At 41.0% G+C, this 18,047-nt stretch overlaps 1 protein-coding gene across 1 annotated transcript in view; it reads left to right on the top strand.

Moving 5' to 3' along the window:
- The first annotated feature begins 294 nt into the window (after positions 1 to 294).
- LOC124803026 (Parkinson disease protein 7 homolog) overlaps positions 295 to 18,047 on the top strand; it is a 31,281-nt gene continuing 13,528 nt past the window's right edge. The window contains exons 1-2 of the mRNA XM_047264138.1: positions 295 to 413; positions 7,413 to 7,574. Of these exons, the coding sequence (XP_047120094.1) occupies positions 324 to 413; positions 7,413 to 7,574 (252 nt within the window). The 5' untranslated portion in view covers positions 295 to 323. The remainder of the gene's footprint in view (positions 414 to 7,412; positions 7,575 to 18,047) is intronic.

Here is an 18,047-nt window from a genome sequence, read left to right as displayed (position 1 = left end):
GAAATCAGGTGACATGATTTTTAGGAAGAGAAAGAGTGAGGAAGAATAATTTCTCAATGTATACCAACACCGGGAGAGACTTTTAAGTGGGAAAAGAAACAATTTACTCCATGCTAGTGGTCTAGGATATCCTGCCGAGCCGTAAAGCCCTCCTGTTCTGCATGCTCACTCCACGCAGTACGACGTGGCTTCATGAAATATTAAAAATTCCAACTGCAATTGTTTGGAAAGCAGCATTCATATTTAGTACATGTTTTATAGTATCACTGCGATTATTTTTCTTTCTTTCAGGATAGAAATCGTCCTGAGGAGCTTGAGCAGACATGGCAGACAAAACGGCTTTGGTGCTGCTGGCAGAAGGAGCCGAGGAGATGGAGCTGGTCATCTCAATTGACGTCATGCGACGTGCAGGGGTAACACCTGTGCTCTCCACGTATTTCCTCATAAATTACCCTTAGTAATTCTCATCTTGTATCGTTCTGTTTGATAACAATAAGGCGCGGTTCACACTGAGGCGATGCGATATAATACGATATGCTATGCGACAAGATACAGAAGCAGCCCGCATCGGCGGAGCACATAGAAACATAGTAGATGCGACTTAACTGGTCACCACTCGGACAACGGCGATACGACACCGAAACATCTCTCTGTTGAACCGCCACGCACGACACTGAGTGTTGGTCGAGCAACGCGACTTGTGTCGTAAGATCCGCGAAGGGGCAAATTTCAAGTCATCCAACGTGCATAAAAGTTTTTTGTGTGGGTCAAGCAAAGCTGCATCCGTCTCTGTAGTTACCTAGGAGTAAAACTCAATTTTATAGTCAAAAAATTAACCATTATCTTGGGTTTCTCGTGCATTCTCCGCAATGCAATATTTCTCGTTCGATTCCGAGGAAATTATTTGGTAAAACTATTGATTCTTCCTCATCTTATTGCGTGATATAGAAGCTTGATAATGAACACATTTTCTTTTCACTGTTTCCCATTCTTATTGTGATACTTCGAAATAAAGTAATACACAGTGCATATTTTGAAAAAATTCCAATGGAAAATGTAGTCGCTAACCAGTTTACATTTGGTGGATTTCCGAGCATATGTTGCTACGTAAGAAAAGTAGCTAACATGTGAAAATTATTGTTAACAATGGAAGAAGAGCCGTGCCTCTTTCTAGTCTCTTGTTTATACGTGATACATTTTGACGTAGAAGGCGCAGTGGTTAGCACACTGGACTCGCATTCGGGAGGACGACGGTTCAATCCCGCGTCTGGCCATCCTGATTTAGGTTTTCCGTGATTTCCCTAAATCGCTTCAGGCAAATGGCGGGATGATTCCTTTGAAAGGGCACGGCCGACTTCCTTCCCCATCCTTCCCTACTCCGATGAGACCTGTGACCTCGCAGTTTGGTCTCCTCCGCAAATCAACCAAACCCATTTTGACATTTGACCGCGACGACCTACGTTGTGCCCCGCCCAACGATATGGTTGCACCACGATACAAGCACAACTGCCTCGTGTTTCTCTTTTTCGCCTCCTGCCTATACAAGCCGAAGCGGGAAACGAAAAATTTACTGATATGAAAAGACACCGGGAGTCATCAGCTGGTGACGCTGACTGGATTTCAGTCTCTGCTCCCTGATTTCAGGAAATTTTGTGACAACCGTAAAGACAGCAGAAAGCTACATTCCTATTGCTTCCGAATCAGCAGCTGGATGAAACCATTGAGGATTCGTCGGAATGTTCCTTATAATCAAAGCCTTCTGCTATTTCTTCAAAAACATTATCTATCCCTACGCACAATTCACCACCCACAGCTACACCATTATTACTAATGATCTCTCTTCGAATCCAGCAACGTTTCTTCTGAAAACTACTAACTGAATCATGTACTACTCTGCGAAATTGAATAGTTGAAGGAATACTACCTAGCCTCATCCATCTCTAACCATTACTTACGAGTATACCATATTGAATAAAGTACTATAGTAGGTGTTCTTACAAAAAATAAATTTTTCTTGGCGGTATTTTTGATGTCATTCACACACTTTCACCAATTTAACTTACTGTAATGAGAAGTTTCTCAGCAAGAGCAATAGCAAGGAGAAAATTCGTGTCCTACTTTGTCAGAACAGCTGATACTAGTTGCTCCACAAAGTGGAAACTGGCTAGACTCATTCTGTACAATTTCTGGAATTTGTATTCGTGTTGGAAGAACTCGCTAAAAACTACAGCTGAACATGTTTGACACGTATAGTATTGTACGGATGCATCCAGTAGCTACTTTCTTTTTTCAGTTTCTTGAGTTTAAATAATGATAAGCCACAATAACGTCGTCTCAGAAGAGCTCGTGATTAACACTGAAACCGAAACAGAATCGTGATTCTTGCTGTCTTGATGGTTGCCGTATGGCGTGTCACATCGCTTATCGTATGGCGTATTGTCATAACAGCGGGAAGTAGAGCGTTACACCGACATGCGTCGTGTCGCGCAACCTTTCTGCAAAGTGTCGCAGCATGTACCGTGTCGCCTCAGTGAGAACTGCACCTAAAGCTGTCACCACACGGGACGAGTTACCTAACGCTGACGTGGCGCTCTACGAGGTTTGTGACGTCACTTCCTGCTATTTATCGTTGAGAAGCCATTTCGTGGAACACAAAATAAGTTCTGCGATATTTCGGCAACGTGCTACCTAAAGTAGAACCAGCAGAAAGCAAGAACGCTCCCTACGTCACACGCAGAAAGCAAGACGCCATACTCTATTTGTCGTGTTCGGCAGAAGCCTATATACGATAGGTTTCATGTTACACGTTACATCCTACGAATATATGCTGTTTCTAAGCACCAGCACGTTGAATGTCTCGAGATTCGTTACTGGTACGGTTTGTTGTAATAAAATGACGGGAAACGTCATATTGATGGTTAAAGACTTTTCCTATTTAGGTATTTTCGCGTTATAACTCGCGTGTTACGAGAGTAAATCGTTTTAACGCCATTTAAGATTCATGTAAACATGTCGTTCTTGTAGAGATTTATTCAAATTAAATGTCAAATCACATTTCGGCGATTAAAGTACAGAAATTGAGGCGAATAGATGTCGAGCATCAGCATCGCGCAGTTGGTTGAGGCATTGTGATATAGAAGTGAGGATAGTTCGGGTGAGGTTTTGCGTCTTACTGTATCCAGTTTTCTTTTCTCACCTTCACGTTTTCTAAAAGGCTGTAGGAGTTTCATATGAAATTAATAGAATTAATTTCTTTATACTTGGTGTTGTGTAAATATAATTTCGCTCTCTGTCCGAGTGAGTTTGACTGATTTGGCGAACTTTTATAAGCTGATATCTTTCCTCAGTGGGCATGTTCGTTTTAATAAAGCTAACGTAACAATGAAAGAGGAAGCCACCTGGTTAAATTTTGCACAGAACATAACTTAATCATAGCTAACACTTGGTTTAAAAATCATGAAAGAAGGCAGTATACGTCGAAGAGGCCTGGAGACACTGGAAGATTTCAAATAGATTATATAATGGTAAGACAGAGATTTAGGAACCAGGATTTAAATTGTAAGACATTTCCAGGGGCAGATGTAGACTCTGACCACAATTTATTGGTTATGAACTGTAGATAAAACTGAAGAAACTGCAAAAAGATGGGAATTTAAGGAGATGGGACCTGGATAAACTGAAAATACCAGAGGTTGTAGAGAGTTTCAGAGAGAGCATTAGGGAACGATTGACAATAACGGGGAAAGAAATACAGTAGAAAAAGAGTGGGTAGCTTTGAGAGATGAAATAGTGAAGGCAGCGGAGGATCTAATAGGTAAAAAAAAAAACGAGGGCTAGTAGAAATCCTTGGGTAACAAAAGAGATACTGAACTTAATTAATGAAAGGAGAAAATATAAAAATGCAGTAAATGAAGCAGGCGAGAGGGAATACAAACGTCTCAAAAATGAGATGGACAGGAAGTGCAAAACTGCTAAGCAGGGATGGCTAGAGGAGAAATGTAAGTATGTAGAGGCATATATGACTAGGGGTAAGATAGATGCTGCCAATAGGAAAATTAAAGAGACCTTTGGAGAAAAAAGAACCACCCGTATGCATATCAAGAGCTCAGGTGGAAAACCAGTTCTAAGGAAAGAAGGGAAAGCAGTAAGGTGGAAAGAGTATATAGAGGGTCTATACAAGGACCATGTATTTGAGAGAAATATCATGGAAATTGTAGAGGACGTAGATGAAGATGAAATGGGAGATATGATATTGCTTCAAGAATTTGACAGAGCACTGAAAGATCTAAGTTGAAACAAGGCCCAGGAGTAGACAACATTCCATTAGAACTACTGATGGCCTTGGGAGAGCTATCCATGACAAAATTCTACCATCTGGTGAGCAAGATGTATGAGGCAGGCGAAATGCCCTCAGAATTCAAGAAGAATATAATAATTCCAATTCAAAGAAAGCAGATGTTGACAGATGCGAAAATTACCGAACTATCAGTTTAATAAGTCACGGCTGCAAAATACTAACATGAATTCTTTACAGACGAATGGAAAAACTGGTAGAAGCCCACATAGGGGAAGATCAGTTTGGATCCAGTAGAAATGTTGGAACACGCGAAGCGATACTGACCCTACGACTTATTTTAGGAGATAGATTAAGGAAAGGCGAACCTAAGTTTCTAGAATTTGTAGACTTAGATAAAGCTTTTGATTTTGTTGAGTGGAATATTTTCTTTCAAATTCTGAAGGTGGCAGGGGTAAAATACAGGGAGCGAAACGCTATTTACAATTTGTACAGCAACTAGATGGCAGCTATAAGAGTCGAGGGGCCCGATAGGGAAGCAATGTTTGAGAAGGGAGTGAAACAGGGTTGTAGCCTGATGCTATTCAATCTGTATATTGAGCAAGCAGTAAAGGAAGCAAAAGAAAAATCTGGAGTATGAATTAAAATCCAAGGAGAAGAAATAAAAACTTAGAGGTTTGCCGACGACATTGTAATTCTGTCAGAGACAGCAAAGGACATGGAAGAGCAATTGAACGGAATGGACCGTGTCTTGAAAGGAGGATATAAGATGAACATAAACGAAAGCAAAACGAGGATAATGGTATGTAGTCGAATTAAATCAGGTGATGCTGCTAGAGCCGCTCGGCCACCCCTGCCGGCGACGATTAATAGTTTATACAAGAAGAGAATAGAAGCTTTCGAAATGTGCTGCTACAGAAGAATTCTGAAGATTATATGGGTAGATCACATAACTAATGAGGAGGTACTGAATGGAAGTGGGGAGAAGAGGAATTTGTTGCACAACGTGATTGGAAGAAGGGATCTGTTGGTAGGGCACGTTTATTGTTTAACCAGATCTGCTCTTAGTAGAGTGACATGTTTCCTCAGAGTTTGATTTGTTTCTTTCTCAAATTCTTCTGTAAATAATTAATTATTCTATAAATGATATAATGCAACAGTCTTAAGATGCCATCAGAAATGTGGTTCTTACAAAAGTGTGAATAGGCGGGGACAAACCATCCCAAACAAGCAAACTTTATTTCTACACTGACTCCTTTCAGGAGCATTGCATATATGGAACTATGACCTAATTGCGCTACAATTGTCAAGAAATTTGTGTTGTAATCTGTAGGATATCAATCTTGGTATCTTTGTAGGTAAAGTAATAAGTATCAGTAATTACATGCCTTTTATGATATTGTTAAGACATGAGTGTTTAAAAACACATGTCCTAAAAACATCAAATTCATTTATGAGCTGCTGTAGTTCAATAGTGAGCAACCATTAGTACTAAAAATAATTTTCAAAGAGAAAACAAGAAAAGAATGTGATAGAATATTATGTTGCACTTTAGCCAGCTAATACACTACTGGCCATTAAAATTGCTTCACCACGAAGATGATGTGCTACAGACGCGCAATTTAACTGACAGGAAGAAGATGCTGTGATATGCAAATGATTAGCTTTTCAGAGCATTCACACAAGGTTGGCGCCGATGGCGACACCTACAGCGTGCTGACATGAGGAAAGTTTCCAACCGATTTCTCACACACAAACAGTAGTTTACCGGCGTTGCCTGGTGAAACGTTGTTGTGATGCCTCGTGTAAGGAGGAGAAATGCGTACCATCACGTTTCCGTCTTTGATAAAGGTCGGATTGTAGCCTATCGCGATTGCGGTTATCATATCGCGACTTGCTGCTCGCGTTGATCGAGATCCAATGACTCTTAGCAGAATATGGAATCGGTGGGTTGTGGAGGGTAATACGGAACGCCGTGCTGGATCCCAACGGCCATGTATCACTAGCAGTCGAGATGACAGGCATCTTATCCGCATGGCTGTAACGGATCGTGCACCCACGTCTCGATCCCTGAGTCAACAGATGGGGACGTTTGCAAGACAACAACCATCTGCACGAACAGTTCGACGACGTTTGCAGCAGCATGGACTATCAGCTCCTAGACCATGGCTGTGGTTACCCTTGACGCTGCATCACAGACAGGAGCACCTGTGATGGTGTAGTCAATGACGAACCTGGGTGCACGAATGGCAAAACGTCATTTTTCGGATGAATCCAGGTTCTGTTTACAGTATCATGATGGTCGCATCCGTGTTTGGCGACATCGAAGTGAACGCACATTGGAAGCTTGTATTCGTCATTGCGATACTGGCGTATCACCCGGCGTGATGGTATGGGGTGCCACTGGTTACACATCTCGGTCACCTCTTGTTCGCATTGATGGCACTTTGAATAGTGGACGTTACATTTAAGATGTTACGTCCCGCGGCTCTACCTTTCATTCGATCCCTGCGAAACCCTACATTTCAGGAGGATAATGCACGACCGCATGTTGCAGGTCCTGTACGGGCCTTTCTGGATACAGAAAGTGTTCGACTGCTGCCCTGGCCAGCACATTCTCCAGATCTCTCACCAATTAAAAACGTCTGGTCAATGGTAGCCGAGCAACTGGCTTGTCACAATACGCCAGTCACTACTCTTGATGAGCTGTGGTATGGTGTTGAAGCTGCATGCGCAGCTGTAACTGTACACGCCATCCAAGCTCTGTTTGACTCAATGTCCAGCCGTATCAAGGCCGTTATTACGGCCAGACATGGTTGTTCTGGGTACTAATTTCTCAGTATCTATGCACCCAAATTGCGTGAAAATGTAATCACATGTCAGTTCTAGTATAATATATTTGTCCAATGAATACCCGTTTATCATCTGCATTTCTTCTCGGTGTAGTAATTTTAAAGGCCAGTAGTGTATATGCTATTCAAAGCTGTAAAAGTGTCACGTTGGACTACGGCGAGGCCTTCTCCCTACCAGTAGCAATGCAAGCCGCAGGTAAATGAGACCTGTTGCCTTGGCCTTGCCGTCGGAGTCGCTGAGTGTGCGCGGCTGTACGTGTTCGCAGATCCGCGTGATGGTGGCTGGCGTGGCCGGCGCCTCCCCCGTGCGCTGCCGGCGAGACACGCTGGTCGTGCCAGACGTCAGCCTAGTGGAGGCCATGACCCACGGCACGTACGACGCCGTCGTGCTGCCCGGCGGCATCCCGGGCGCCAAGAACCTGGCTGCGGTGAGTCTCTGCACATCACAGTGGGCACGTCTAGCCGGCCTACACCAGTCTCTCCAGTACAACTATCGTTCTCTTTTTTTTATTAAGTAACGGTATCACTTTGCCTTTCTTCAACTTCGACTGTTAACATCTCTACTTTGTCGCAGATGTTAATGGTAATGGAGCACTCTTTGCGTCATCCTCCACTAGGCACCTTCGGTAATTCTATGATAATAGTCCGCACGAATAACTGTAGTACGCCACACTTTAGATACCACTAACGCCAACTTTGTGCTATGTTCCAATCGTAGGAGATACACTGTATGAACAAACTCTAATACGCAGGTGAAAAGCAACGTCGGCCAGTGAGGCTCACGCGTGTAATAGTACAATTAGTTGTCCTGACAAGATCTAGCCTACACTCAACGATGTAATCTGTTTGACTCCAAATAATCGAATGTACTAATCCTAGGACGCCTAAGGGAGGGGGGGGGGGTTCGTTGAACCCACAATTTTTTTATGTCCCCTGCTTTTGCCCAAGTAACTTTCATACCACATATTCCCTTTGAGTAATTGTTTGTTGGGTATTTTATGAAACGTTAGTGTCAATATATTTTATAGAAAATTCATGCTTTGAAAGAAAAAATAAATAAACTTATTATGGGTCCCCCCCCCCCTTAGGCTTCCATGCTATAGAAAATTTCCCTTAGTAGGATTTCGTATTTCTCATCTCTACAACAATGCAAGTTAGTTTCTTGTTGGTTGGTATTCTAGATATTCACAACAATCGGTTTACTTTCAGAGGAAGTGATTGTTGATGTCAGTCAGCTGTTATTTATCTTGTAAACTTGCAGTGAGTTAGTGCAGTTCCCAACACGTAGGCCTCCTGTAACTTTGGAGTCCTACACAGCAAAAATGAAACCAAGTAAAAACTTACTGATGTTCTCAACAATGCACCAAGATAAAGGCACTGTAGGAGGAGAGAAGAATAAAACCGAGATAAATGCATATTATAATTCCACTAAAGCTGGAATTGATACCATTCATCAAATGGCGAGTATGTACACCTGCAAGAGGGGAACAAAGAGATGGCCTCTATCTGTATTTTACTCTCTCATCGACATTTGTGCTATCAATGCAACCACCATATTCATCCAGCAACATCCAAGATGGAATGAAAAGAAACACAACAAACGGAAACTTTACCTTCTGCAAGCTGGGATGGAACTAGTGAAATTGCAGGTAGAAGAAAGAAGTGCCAATGCAAGAGGGTTGTCTAACCAAATTTTTCAATCAGTGGAGACTATTCTACAAAAGAAAATCAAAGAAGTGACAACAGAAGCACGTCAGCCTCCTGCAGGAAAAGGTCGGTGCCATATTTGTGTAAGAAAAGCTGAAACAAAGAAGCAGAAATACACCAATCTAAGTATACGAAAACAGTATTGTGGACAGTGTCATAAACACGTGTGTAACACACATTCAGAAAAAAACTGTGAAGTGTGTCTCTTGTCTTGAAGTTGAGGACTCAGAGTAGTCTGTTGTATATGAACACATCTGTATTTTGTATTGTAATATGTAAATTTTTATTCACTCAATCCCATATTTATAACAATTAACAACATTTATAAACCGATGCCTTAGTTAAAATACATAAATCATTTTGAAAGTTGTAATTTTTCGTCAGTAAACTTATTTAATACCTGTGGGCTGCCGAACCCCCCCTAGGCATCCAAGTTAGAAAAAAAGGCTTGGTCGTCCTAGGGATAACACAACGACGTCACATAAGATTTTATGTTTAACTTCTCACGCTATATATTACACTGCCGCTCGCTACGACATCACTATCTTTGAAAGCATGGACACAATAACACTTTTCGTGGTGTAATGGGGTTACTGATAGCTATCTGAATAACAATTACAACAACACATCTGACTATCAGAGTTTACTAGGTTCGAAAGATGAAATACCACGAAAACTAGTATCACTCACCAGAAAAATATTAAGTGCGAGAGTCTACGGGGAGTAGGCTGGCTCTGAGCACTATGGGACTTAACATCTATGGTCATCAGTCCCCTAGAACTTAGAACTACTTAAACCTAACTAACCTAAGGACAGCACACAACACCCAGTCATCAGGGGGAGTAGGAATGATGTATTTTCTTTACCAATAACACCAATTTATATTGGAGAATAAGTTCATAATGCAATGATATAATTTTATACTATTTATGTTTCGTTCTCAATCAACGATAACCTCTGTAAGTACCGCCTTGCTAAAACAACATCCTTGACTCAAATGAAGTCTTATCATAATGAAATTATTCCGTCGATCTCAATCCTTCAGGATTACATGGACTAACTTTTCATTTATAATTAATCACTTTTCCATAACAAGCAAACTTGCTTTCCCTGTCTAAAGATTAATTGTATTTCCTTTCGTTACAAGTCATTCACTGAAAAATACTATTCCTTTTCTTTAATTTCTCTGAACTTAGCTTCTACCAATATTCCAGTCTTTTGCTTTAATGGCCTTTGGATTTACTTTATTCCGAAAATATATATTCCAGACATTAGTCTGCTTTCAAATGCGACTTTGATTATTTTTTCCTGGTAATCGTATGGGGATAAAAGACAGCTCGGGTACTGACCTTTTCAGTTTAATACTGTTTTTTTTTTTCCTGCAATTAAATCAACTACACGTACAAGTCAGCGTTTTAATTACAAGTACTGGTTCACTATTCAAAACTCCACGAAGCGAAAATGTAACAAAACAAAAATAATAAAATAAAATAACACGAAGAACCTAAGTGCGACCGCCACTTTCCAGTCATCTGAACTTCAAATAGTCACACAAAACTCAACCACTTCAGTCGTTGACTTCCGCGACCCACTAATATCTAAAATTCAAAATACAGCACTCGATAATCTCTTTCAGAAAGAATTAGCGCGTTCTCTTTTGAATGGTTCTTGGAAAAGCTATCACATTCTCAATAAACTTCAGATTGTTTCTCAATAAATAATTATTGTGTAGGACGACCGTTCTCTTTAGTATAGATTACATCTTCAGTGCATCCAACGAGATTTCCGGAATTTACTATACTGCGACGCTCAAACCGAAGTCACATAATAAATCCTAACCAAACCATCGCTAAGTCACTACTCCTCAGTGCTTGTGTACGCCTATAGAACCACAATAATACAATGCAACGCCACTATCTCTTAGTGCGTGCTTTAACCCTCAACCACAAGACAACTAATTGACTTCGCGTGAACACGTCTCTTCACATACACCATCTTACGGAAAATCTCACACAAATATTGAAAAAAGGTTCGCCTACCATCGCGTTGCTGTTAAGCAGCACGACGCACCATTAATCACAGCTAGGAGGAACTAATCTCACATTCAATGAATCGGAGTTTTTCTTATACTTGGTGAGTCTACACTCTACCAAAAATCTGAGGAACAGTCATTTCCTACATAAGCCGATAATCTTCTCAAAATATCTCCTAAACGACGTAGAACTGCTCTGAACACATTTGAGTTCTATCCCCACTGCAGACCAGTTCACGTATCGTACGTGTGAGCCGATCTCATTACAGCCACGATAATCTCTCTCGAGCCTCACTACTCGAACAATACTCGGATACTAATACTGAAATTCTCAAAGGACAAGCCAAGAACCATTTTCTGGGAACAAATATTCCATGCTAATTCTTTCTTTAACAATAAGTGTTTCTAGAATGAGATTTTCACTCTGCAGCGGATTGTGCGCTGATATGAAACTTCCTGGCAGATCGAAACTGTGTGGCGGACCAAGACTCGAACTCGGGACCTTTGCCTTACGCGGGCAAGTGCCCTACCAACTGAGCTACCCAAGCACGACTCACGCCCCGTCCTTACAGCTTTACTTCTGCCATTATCTTACCTCCTACCTTCCAAACTTTACAGAAGCTCTCCTGCGAACCCTGCAGAACTAGCACTCCTGAAAGAAAGGATATTGCGGAGACATGGCTAAGCGATAGCCTGGGGGATGTTTCCAGAATGAGATTTTCACTCTGCAGCGGAGTGTGCGCTGATACGAAACTCCCTGGCAGATCAAAACTGTGTTTCTTCTATGCAGTCGCCGGCAAACGTTCGTAGTGGCCAGTTGCATCGCAGCTATTATCTTTGTCGCACGCCGCGATTCAGCAATCGGCTGGGCGTTGCAAACTCGCTGACTTGACAGGACACAGCTTTTCTAGAGCCTCAAGTGTCACATATCTAAAATATTTTCGCACAAAAATTTAAGAAACTATACAAACAACTTTAACTCTTCAGTCTTCTAACACATAGAAATCGATGCTAAGTTGAAGCGATACAAACAAGTGATGCGCTTTCTTCGGGCTGAAGGTGGTTTGGAGCGTTACATAAATTTCTTTCATGAATTCACTATACACAAATATGAGTGAACATCCATAAACTTTGGACTGACACATAGGATTCACAACAATGGAAACTTTCCTTCTAGCCTCCAGAACTACAGATGCTTTGATTACATATGCGACTTACTACCAGGAGTCAATCAAGAAGGGGGGAGAGGCAGGGAACTAACGCTTCTGACAGTGCAGTGATCTCGTCCCAGAGGCCAGTCACACCCTTTCCATTAAGCCACAAATGTTAACCATTGTTATAGCTTGCCCCTTCCTACATACTACTCCTTCCTATTCTTCTCTAACAATTCCTGTTCAATTGGCCTTGCCGTCCATTGAGATTTCATTAACTTTTTAATTTTCACAGTAGTATTTACGATTCTGTGGAATCCCTATCTTCTCCTTATTTTCGTTAATCTCCCCTTTTCTCTTGTCTGTACAGATTCTATGCACTGATGATCTTTTACTCCCAGCTGATCCTGAAACTTGGTAATCAAGGGAAGGCAGAATTCGGTTACGATTGTGGACGGGGCCGTAATCAGTTACTATTCGCTGCCTTTTACAGTTACACGCAATTTATTTTAAATCAGTAATTCCAGACTCAACGATAAATAGAAATACCACACGTTATTAATGAAGGAATTAACAACTGTGCAAATAATAGTGTCTTCAGTGAGTTACAGTTTAGCAAATCACCATCAAATACAGATACAGATTTTAAAGGCAGGCCACTGTGATCTGGGCAGCAGGTCTTACACGCCAGGAATGACAATAAATTAAGAACTGTTTAAAACTCGCTGCAAATTACAACTTACAGGTATTGAAATATTAAAGGTAAATCGGCACAAACACAGCAGAAGGTATCAGACGCCAGGAATGGCAGTAAATAAGGTTTTAAGGCTTACTGCTAAAATACAAATACCAAATTAGAATTTTAAGGCAAATGACCACAATCACGGCTGAAGTCCTTACACGCCAGGAACAGCAATAATATAAAAAATTTAATAACCTGCTCTAAAATAGTAAATACAATAGCAAAGGTTAATTAAAAAAACAAGCAACTGGTCACCAAACGGGTGAAATAAGATGATGCTAAACTTTGTAACAAAACCCTCAACGTCCGCTGAACACTACACTGCTACATTTATTCCAGAAGGCGACCAGAACTATTAACTATACGTATATAACCTTCAATGTAGTTATTACAAGGTATTGTAATAAATAATACAGTAATAAAACGCAAGGACCAGTACATACGTTTCTTAAAGGGTACTGAGACAGATTATACCCGCAGATACCGTGGGCTGAAGGAGCGTTACACTGAACTTCTGGCCATCAGACCGCCTTTTAGAACACACACGTCTTACAAGAACCAAGTGGCCACAGAGGGTGCTCCAGGAATCGACCTCTGAGAATGCCCGGCAACAAACACTTTCGCGAGCGATGAGATAGGCAGCCAAGAGTTGCATTCACTTCACAAGATGGTAACTCAGCCTTGTGGCAGTTTAACGAATGTCTAATGATAATCTTGCTGAAGCTACCTGACTTCCGATAAACCAAATGCAACGATGGAACAATACGCCAAAGCCGGAACCGGCGGTCTGCACTACGTCCACAGAATACTGTGCTTAGAGCGCCCGGAACGAGAAAGAAATCACTACCACCAGAAAAGAAGAATCACCAACCGGCCTACAATCAAGAAAGTTGTCGAAACTACACGCCTTACCGGACAGCAGCGGCAAGGCGAGGAAACGTACACTGCCGTTACATACACTAACCCCCAGGGCAGGTAACTGGGGCGTTAGCGTCCACCAGGCAAGAAAATTACCGCTGATTGAACTTAAAAAATTGTAACAAGTTGCACGCAGTAAATAGTAATAAGAAGTCGAGGAAAGCTAATCAGATCTTCCTTCCCCAAGCACTCCACTCGCTGCTCTTCGCCTCGGCGACACTACGAGCAGCAACACGAAACCAAGTGACTGGGGAATCGGTGGACATCACAATGGTGGAGGTTTCTCTACTTGGATTGAAATGCACTCATCTTAAAGCTTGTTGGATCTGGTTTACGACGAGGTCGTGCACCTTCGTGACCACAGCCCTTCCATCCGGCAGTCCATGCGTGCTGCCAGTGGTCCCGGCGTGTTTTGGCACTACGCGGACCTGGCTCCTCCTGAGTCCCCAATCGAACTCGCACACTTACATGACCCGAAAAACAGCGACGTCGCCCCAAAGACAGGGCAACAATTACTACATACCGATAACCGCCGCTGCTGCCACTAGCGGACAGGACACGCTTGCGAAACCGAGTGGCCAGTCAACACGAGAAGAAGACAAACAACCACAACCATGCCAACTAACCGATACTGCCTGGTCTCCAAGAGAGGGCGGAAACCTACTAACAGCACCAACGTGAGCCGCAGCATGATTCAGAAGCATTTTGATAACCAGGATAGATCGATCTCATTTTTCTGCTCAACATTAGTAGGCTGAACAATTTTTTATTCACTGTATTTTGTCCTTCATTGCCTCTACCAGCATCAAAACAACCCTATACTTGATTTTATCCTCCATACCCCTTCCTCTTCAACATCCGCTTCCAGTTCTTCCCCATTGTACTTGATTCACTATCCCCACTACAACACCCCACTTTCTCTTCAATATCTTCACTATCATGCACTACACATCTTTTAGAACTCCCGTTTGCTACATCTCCTTTTCCTTCTGAACATTCTTTAAGACTATCCGTTAACCCAGTGGTTGTCAAACTGTGGCCTGCGGGTCACCTGTAGCCCAAATTAAGTATTCAGGCGGCCTGTGGTCCTCAGCTACATTTTATATTATGTGTTTATATTAACTAAAATCTGCATCCAAGAAAGATCATCTAACGTCAGGACCTTCTTAAGAGGCTGTTTTACTGCTCAGTAACGAACAAAAATACTTACAGAGCCAGTGATATTTTAAGGTGTGCTTAATTGTAACTGACGATGGTGAATTCTGCAGTGAGCTAAGTAAAGCTGCAGAGGGCTAAGTAGCATGGTCACTGTGGGAGGAATGTTTTCTCTTTTGTCTTCCAGTGCTGACAAATCATGGGCATGCCTGAAGCGTACCAATCAGCTCCTATGTTATAAATTTTGGCATGGAAGTAACATCGATCCGTGAATGAGCGTTACAGAGACAGTTATTTCAAATGTGGTAGTCTAAATATTTGTTGCAATGAATATGAAATTAAATTAAAGTTTTTATAATACAATGCAATGAGTGAAGAATAATAACATTCAAAACATTTAGTAAACATGTGTAATCGTGTCTCAAATTGCGTAGCGCATTTAAATGTAAGTATAGTTACTGTTATTAATCAATTAGTCATCTGCTCACACAGAAAACACAACAAATCTCCATCGGGCAATTAGTGCCGCAATTTTGCGTCGCTGAGGGTGGAAGCAGTCTGAAACGTAACAGTCGACATGAAGTGTTCCGATGGTGCTGGCTTTTAAAAATCGATACTTGGGTGCTGGCGGCCGGGGGCCAATGTATAGAGCCTTTATTATTTCTAATCTATCAGATGTTCATAGCATACTAACATATGTGGGTTACCATTAATAATAAGATCGCCACATGTGGCCCGAGGTGCCATTCCACAACGTCACTGTTGGCTCATGGGCAAAAAACGTTGACGACCACTGACTTAACCCGTTCATTTTTTCCACACACTTGTTATACATCATCTCATACGTCTCTACAATGGTGCTAAAAACATTAACACCACAGTCAATCTTTATTTAATCTAAGCAAGTCATTACACGCTTATCCTCACTTTTTATGTTACCGTAGAACAATATGTTCTCCCTATTAATATACTCCTGCAGATCATATCTGTCATTGAAATGAAAACCTCAGACAACATTATAGAGCTGGTTTATTTGTTTGTTTTTCGTCTTCACGTTTTGGCGACTGAACCTTCTTCAGACTACAACTTCTTTATTCGTTACTCCACAGAATTTTGTTACTACTGTCCCAAAATTGACAACAATTGACTGTATTCCCATTATATGCAGTACATCTATTATTGATGTGAATGGTTTTGCCGTCACCATTTGATTACTTACACGTGCAATCAGGGGATCTTTGGTCACAACCTGCACCATGTAGGCCTCTCATCGTTGTGAGCGGGTGTTTCCTCATCACATCTATCATGATATTATATATTTGCACCCCTCCAGGCTCTGATATCTCTTTCACTTCTTCCTCCATCTACTTCCGTCAGCAATATGCTTTGTTTTGATTCAGTTCATTATACCATTCGTGATTACCATGAAAATTTTTATCGCCTCTTCGATTTCAACTGTTTGCTTCCCTCAATTTTCTCAAAAAGGTTTCCATTATAATCACCAACAATGATACACTTTCTTCTATCAAAAATGGTTCAAATGGCTCTGAGCACTATGGGACTTAACATCTATGGTCATCAGTCCCCTAGAACTTAGAACTACTTAAACCTAACTAACCTAAGGACAGCACACACTTTCTTCTATCCTATGGGAGTTTTCTATGCATAGTCATTTACAAACAGTCCTCAGGAACTAGCCCACTTATATGTTTTACATATACAGATCTTCACAAACATACTTTCATCCTCGTATTATCCCCAGATCTATGTCAAGGTGCGTCTAAGAATTCTTAATACCATTCGATCTGTACTCTGTGATTATAAGTTTTCTAAGAATTCTTCCAAAATGTTAAATCCTAAAACAGCTCTGACTGCCCAACTTCGTGCGTCTGCTGTAAATCTTCATTTTGCAATTCTGATTTTTCATTTTCACAATATGCTTGTGGACTAATTCCTCTGAAATTTTAGAAACAACGATTTTCAGTTTTTCTTTCTGTTTAGTTTCAGAAATTTGTAGGTCGGTGGAAGCTCCCAATGATTCGTTTCTTCCACAAACATTTGCTTTAATTCATGACACTTTATTGTCCAACGTTTCATTAACTCATTTTTCTAAACTCTGAATATTTTCATTAGTTTTACGTACCACTAGGCCAGGCTGTTTCTGAAGTTTATTTACTGACTGAGGAAGCGCTGTGCAAGCTTCGATTTTATCTGCTTTTAGCTGTTCATCTACAGCTTTTATTTTCGACAGACGCTGTCCTCTTATGAGTCCAATTATTCGTCAACATTTTTCATACTTTCATTCATTGTACCTATCATGTCAAGTAAAACTTTCACTTTCAATAAAGATTCCTAATTGACGCGTGAAGATTAAATTTTCTCACTTGATATGTTGTTGACGATAGCGTTTCAGACCATTGCACGTCTAGCTTATGGTTCACGGCTAACATTAATTTCATCAATTCTGTTTTTACATTAATTTTATGCTCTTGATCCATTACTGTAATTTTCGATTTCCTTTAATGAAAATATTTAACACCCTGCTCATCAGCATATCTGTAAATGCATTCACTGGGAAATTTAACTTGTCATAATTCTGTTTTTCAAAACCCACTAGTTTTATGTCATTAGTTATTATTTTGTCTTCGCTACCTAGCTGTTCCGGTTCTGCAATGCTGTTCTGCTGTGCCTATTCCATTCCCGATACGCCAGGCACCAGTGTCGCAATGGTTTCTAATTTTCTCACAACCACCAAACTTTCAGTTTTGTCGATGTATAAATACATGGGCCAGGAAAAATTAACTATTGTCCGGTCCACTAGAGTCTACATTTGTAACACGGCTGTCGGGATTTACTAGTTAACTATCCTTCCTAATTAGGAATAATGACTGTGGGCATATCGGGTCCTCAACGCCCTGTGACAACGAAAATTTTAAAAGTGAACATAAGAGTACTTTACTTTGTGAGCATAATTTTGAAATCGAAATTAAAGGAAAAATTTTTTGTTTATACAATAACTGGAAGGTTGACGTAGGTATGGTCAGTCATTTAGTATCTTCTAGCACTGCATTTAAATATTTAATATGAACTACATTATCAAAAATACCACTAATTACTGCAATGTTGAAAAATAATGAGCTGCTAGTAACACTCTGTCACGTGACTGTAACGGCCATCAAATATGAAATACGGTCAG

The sequence above is a fragment of the Schistocerca piceifrons genome, chromosome 1 (genome assembly GCF_021461385.2).
Source record: "Schistocerca piceifrons isolate TAMUIC-IGC-003096 chromosome 1, iqSchPice1.1, whole genome shotgun sequence".
Lineage (NCBI taxonomy): Eukaryota > Metazoa > Arthropoda > Insecta > Orthoptera > Acrididae > Schistocerca > Schistocerca piceifrons.
Note: the sequence above shows the minus strand (reverse complement) of the source record. Positions and strands in the feature narration are given on the sequence as shown.